The following is a 4785-nucleotide window of genomic DNA, read 5'->3' as shown; positions in this document are numbered from 1 at the left end:
AAAGAGGAACAAATGGGAGGGACAGACACAGCTATCCGAGGGACAGAATAATAGTAAGATGCAAAATAAGGCAGAAGCAAGAGCCTTATAATTATGTGAGGTTTCCAAGGAGGTGACAGCCATTCCGAAAACATGAAATTCATATGCTGTGATCTTATTAGAGGCCAAGACAAGATGTCATTGCTGATCTGAAGTAAAAGGCCAGTTTATCTCATGCAAGGACAGTTCCCCAAAAGGCAGACTTTAATAACTACTAAGAGGAGAGATCCTTCTAAAAGTCTAAATGAATGGTGCAAGCTGTCAGTACCTTGATAAAGCATCACCAGCTTTTTGCAGTCCATTATCTCTGTTCTCCCAAAGGGCTAAGGCATTAAGGAGTAGAACAAGATGTAAAGTGAGAGGACTCCCAACCTGGTCTGTTCTCCAGTTCATACCAGGTGTGCAAAGACAGGTTCTGCATGTGGTCCACTGCCATCCGGCCCTGTCCAAAGCCAGGGGAGTCCTACAGTGTCTTGCTGCTGGGATAACAAGGACCGGGGATTGGTCCAAAGGATGCTTGAGAAGACTGGCAAAGCCAGAAGCAGCACCCGGTGGACAAGTGCCCTCCTCACCCTTGCTTGGTAGGAGTGGGTGTCTCTCTCTCTCCCCTTGATGTAGCCCAGCAATTTCCTGTTTACTGATGTCTGAGACATTCACGTTTACTATCAGGTCGAACTAACTGACAGTCCAGAGGAATTAAGGATTTCACACAGCTGTTGGCCTGTTTTCTTCCTCTCGAGAGGAGGAAAGGGCATCCATTAGCACCACAGCAGTCACAGGTAATGGAGACGTATGTCTGGCTTGCTGGAGGAACTTTCTCTTCCCATTTGAGAGGCAAGAAAGGCCAGACATGATTGGCCTTCTCTCACTCCTAATAAACCCTATGAATCACAAGTAATTGCCTACTTAAAGCTACTCTTCTCTGGGGAATGATCCGACAGCTGGCGCCAAAGGAAGGGAAAAGCAGGAGGGGGATCGGGGGGGATTTCAAAGAATAATTAGCTTAATACATTTCTGGGCCTCAATATGAACACTCAGTCTGAGCAATTCAAGCCTTGTGGCTGAATTAGAAATGGCTGCAAAAGATCCATTGCCATGAGGGACTGCACATGAAGGCAGCTTTAACAAGGTCAGCCTAAGGCAAGCCAAAGCGCCAGGCCTGGATATGGCCAAACATTAGAGGTGCACAGCCCATGGCTTTGTTGCCCATAGGCATAAATTCATAAATCTGCCAGGAGCGAATGGGCCTGAGCTTATTCTCAGTTAGCACTGGTTTTCCACCCAGGTTGCCACTGAGCATAGTGACATGCCACCATGTTAGCAAGAAAAGAATCAGGCTCAGTGACAGAATTTGAGTCACTCCAATCAATGCATGCATTGTAAAAAATAAAAAGAAAAAAGACATACAGAGCATACATGTTCTCTAGCACCCATTCTTAACACCTCTCCCTCCCACCAGCCTTTCACAATGGAAGGATATTACTATAAGGGCCATGTGTTAACAGGACGTTTTCCTTCATACACGGGACATCTGCCACTCTTCAGCACAGCAGAAGTGTACATATGACTGAAAGCACGCTCCTCTCTTCTGTGATTCCCTCCATTTCCCCAACATTACAATAGAGCCTAAACATAGGGGAACTTTAGCATAGAACTTGAATTTCCTTTCCAACCTCCCAGCATAGTGTACTTCTGCTCTGTGCACTGTCAGCATACTCTGTTTCATGGGATAGATCAAGGAGACCCATGACGCCACTCACCAACCCTCCAGTATGATGCTGAGGGGCAATGACTGGGAGATGGCCTGCACCTCCAAGCCCTGCAGAGGAGGCTGTATGCTACCCTCCTTCCTTAACAGCACTCAGCCCTCTCCCAAAGCTAAATGTGCCTTCAACTGCACTGTGAGACTAAAAATGTCTCCTGCCACCTCTAAGTTCTATTAATGTATTACAATTTGTTCTATGACTGGGGAACTACTGGGACAGTGCTGTGAGGGTCCTATTACCCTTATTCCCATTCAAGAGAACCACCTGACAAGTAAGTTGATAGGAATACCTATGAAAACACATACTAGAATGCAAGACTGGAAGAATTAATACTGTTCACTCCCTGAAAATCTCCCCTTCCAGGGCTGGAGGCAATCCATGAGGATATCCATCAGGCTGGAGGAGCACACATACTGTAAGCCCCCTTTGCTGAGAGAAAAGCAGTTTCACCTATGAGATAGGCTAGGTCCCTGCAAGGTCAGTACTTCGAGGCATCAGAATTTAATGAACGAGCAGCTAACATGTCCCTCTGTCTCACATGCATCCAGGGCAGGTCTGGCCTCTGCTGCAAGAACAGTGATAGGACAACATGACCTTAAGGCTAAAATAACACAGGACAGACATTCTCCAGGACAAATCAGAGCAGCTCGTGGATATGGAGGAGGCTAAGCCCATATATAGCAGCCAAGATCTGGCCCACCCTGAGGGTATGTCACATTAGTTTGTGAAGCCAGTTAATTAGTCTCTCTTGTTTCTTTTCCTGGTGTGAAGCAAGAATTCTGTCTGAGTTGAGAACGCAGTATTTTGAGAAAGACAGAGCTAAAGAGCCAAGGTTTCTTTTCTGCTCAGGAATTTATTGGGCCATTGATCTGATATGTATGCTTAAGGACAGCAGCAATGCCTTAAGGCAAGTGGCAGAGAGATGTCCCAGGAGCAGCACCTTCTTCCGTGGGAACCTCGTTAACTGAGACCCTTCATCTTCAATAGCACAGCTCCCACTGAATTCTCCCACTGAATGTAATCTGGACACTGTCACTAGCATTTGCTTGTCCTCCTCATCTCACTGCAGGATCTGCATATCAAACAGGCTCTGGATGAGCTGCCATCTCAGGGAAAACTCAGAAATGATTCTTTAGGTTTTGTTTGGCACAACAGCTCTCTTGGGCTGTAATCTGCAGAGACGCAGGGTAGGGGGGGGCACGTTCCACCTCATTGCCTTTGAGTAAGGAGGCCAGCTGCTATTAGCCCCTGTCCCGCTATCCCCTGCTGCAAGCCCATCAGGAGATGGGTAGACTTGTGCTCTGGAGCTAGGCTGTAGCCTCAGGCACAGCAGGCAAGGCTTGCAGCTTCAAGAACTGAATCATTTTCTCTCAGCCTGGGAAACCTGCCTGTCTCTTCAGCATGCATCGCTAGATTGAAGGCAGGGATGGTATCAATACACAAACATCATGGTAGACACTGTTCAGGACACTCATTGAATAAACCCCACTTTCCCTGAAAGCTCATGCTTTGAAGAGATGAATACGGAAGCGCACTGGGGACTTGCCCAGTGTAATCCAAGAGGGCAAGATGGCTCTTGGAGACCATCCCATGAAGGAGGTCTTTTGGGACATTCAGTTGCTGCGAGCCCTACAGGTACTGTATGCTCGTGAGCAAGGCAGTATCCCCGGATGCTGCAGTTCTTGGCTGCCCGCAATCTGTTTCTAAGCCTATGATCACAACTGAGTATCTGGGTCCGTTTTGGACCACAGAACCCAGGCAATGTGGAGCAAAGCCCAGCAGGTTTGGGGGAATTGGTGTCACAGCCAGAGTTGGGGAAACTACTTCCTCCATCAGCCCCACGTAGCCAAAGGGCCAGGCCTGTTCAGGCAGGGCAAAAGCTCAAGTTGAACAAAAGGCTAAAGTATTTGCTGAAAGACGTCCCACCACAGTGCGAATGCAGTCCCACCCACCCCGTCCCCTTCTCCCACAGCCTGAGGAGGAAGCCTCTGTACCTGTTTATTCTTTAGGTCAAGGGAGAGCTCATAATCGGAGGCAGCTGCATGGGAACACGAGGCCGTCCCTTTGCTGCGCTGCACTCTCACTGGGGAGCCCGTGTGGTGGAGGCTCGCCTTCTGCACCAGAGGGGAACACCCCGCTGCCTGCTCTTCTTGGAGCTCCGCATGCTGGGCTTTTAGCGTCAGGGTGTCGGACCTGCCTTCCTGGCCACTCTGTCTGCCGGCCTCCTTCGGATCCTCCGTTTCACACCCGGCTTTCTTGCTTGTGGAACCGCTGGGATCGTCACTGTGAACAAAATGCAACGTTTCGCTTTTTTTATTTGTTTTTATTATATTTTATTTATGATTATGTTTATTGTTGTTCGCTATACTTATTCACTGAGCTGCATTTTAAATGCTTAGAGAGCCTGGGCAGTGAGGGGTCTCTCTCAGTGATGGATCAGGACTTTAGGTTGATGCAGCCAAAGCTCTGATCCCTCCCTCCCTGAGAGCAGGCACCTGTGCTGCACGCACTGTATGAACCAGTCCTGTGACTGCTGGAGCTGCTTGGCTGCCTCTGCTCAAGGTGCTAAAGTTGGAGATGAGGGGCCAAGGAAGGTTCCATGGCCTACAGAAACCTCTCCTGCTCCTTGGAGCAGCTAGCAGTTGGCAGTCACCCCTGTGCCCTTGCTGCCTATTGCTCAGCATCCCCCTGTGCATCCCAGGGTCCCATCTGGCATGGAGCCTGGATCCCAAGGGTCCAGTTTTCCCCTGGAGTTTCTAAGAGCATGTGAGAAACGGTGCAGGGGCAGCTGAATGTTGCAGAGTTTCCAGAGAAACTCTTGGAGAGCTGAGAATATAAAGATGCAACAGAGCCAGCCAGCCCAGAGATCCTGACTCTTTAAAGCCTATAGCCATACACAGCCGTAGCAGACTGCAGAACTTTCATGAAAGAAGCTGTTTCTCTCTGACCCACAGATTGCTGTGCCACTGAGATATTGAGG

General features: G+C 48.9%; 2 protein-coding genes across 2 annotated transcripts in view; both read right to left on the bottom strand.

Annotated features, from left to right (window-relative positions):
* LOC104285209 (IQ motif and SEC7 domain-containing protein 3-like) overlaps positions 1–3859 on the bottom strand; it is a 14633-nt gene extending 10774 nt beyond the window's left edge. The window contains exon 1 of the mRNA XM_009883635.1: positions 3800–3859. The gene's annotated coding sequence lies outside the window, so the exon portion shown is untranslated. The remainder of the gene's footprint in view (positions 1–3799) is intronic.
* The window catches only part of LOC104285217 (IQ motif and SEC7 domain-containing protein 3-like), a 68133-nt gene continuing 66782 nt past the window's right edge, over positions 3435–4785 (bottom strand). The window contains exons 4-5 of the mRNA XM_009883642.1: positions 3800–4088; positions 3435–3665 (exon numbers count right to left, since the gene is read on the bottom strand). Of these exons, the coding sequence (XP_009881944.1) occupies positions 3435–3665; positions 3800–4088 (520 nt within the window). The remainder of the gene's footprint in view (positions 3666–3799; positions 4089–4785) is intronic.

The sequence above is a fragment of the Charadrius vociferus genome, unplaced genomic scaffold (assembly GCF_000708025.1).
Source record: "Charadrius vociferus isolate BGI_N301 unplaced genomic scaffold, ASM70802v2 scaffold304, whole genome shotgun sequence".
Taxonomy (NCBI): Eukaryota; Metazoa; Chordata; class Aves; order Charadriiformes; family Charadriidae; genus Charadrius; species Charadrius vociferus.
This window is presented reverse-complemented; position numbering and strand designations above follow the sequence as displayed.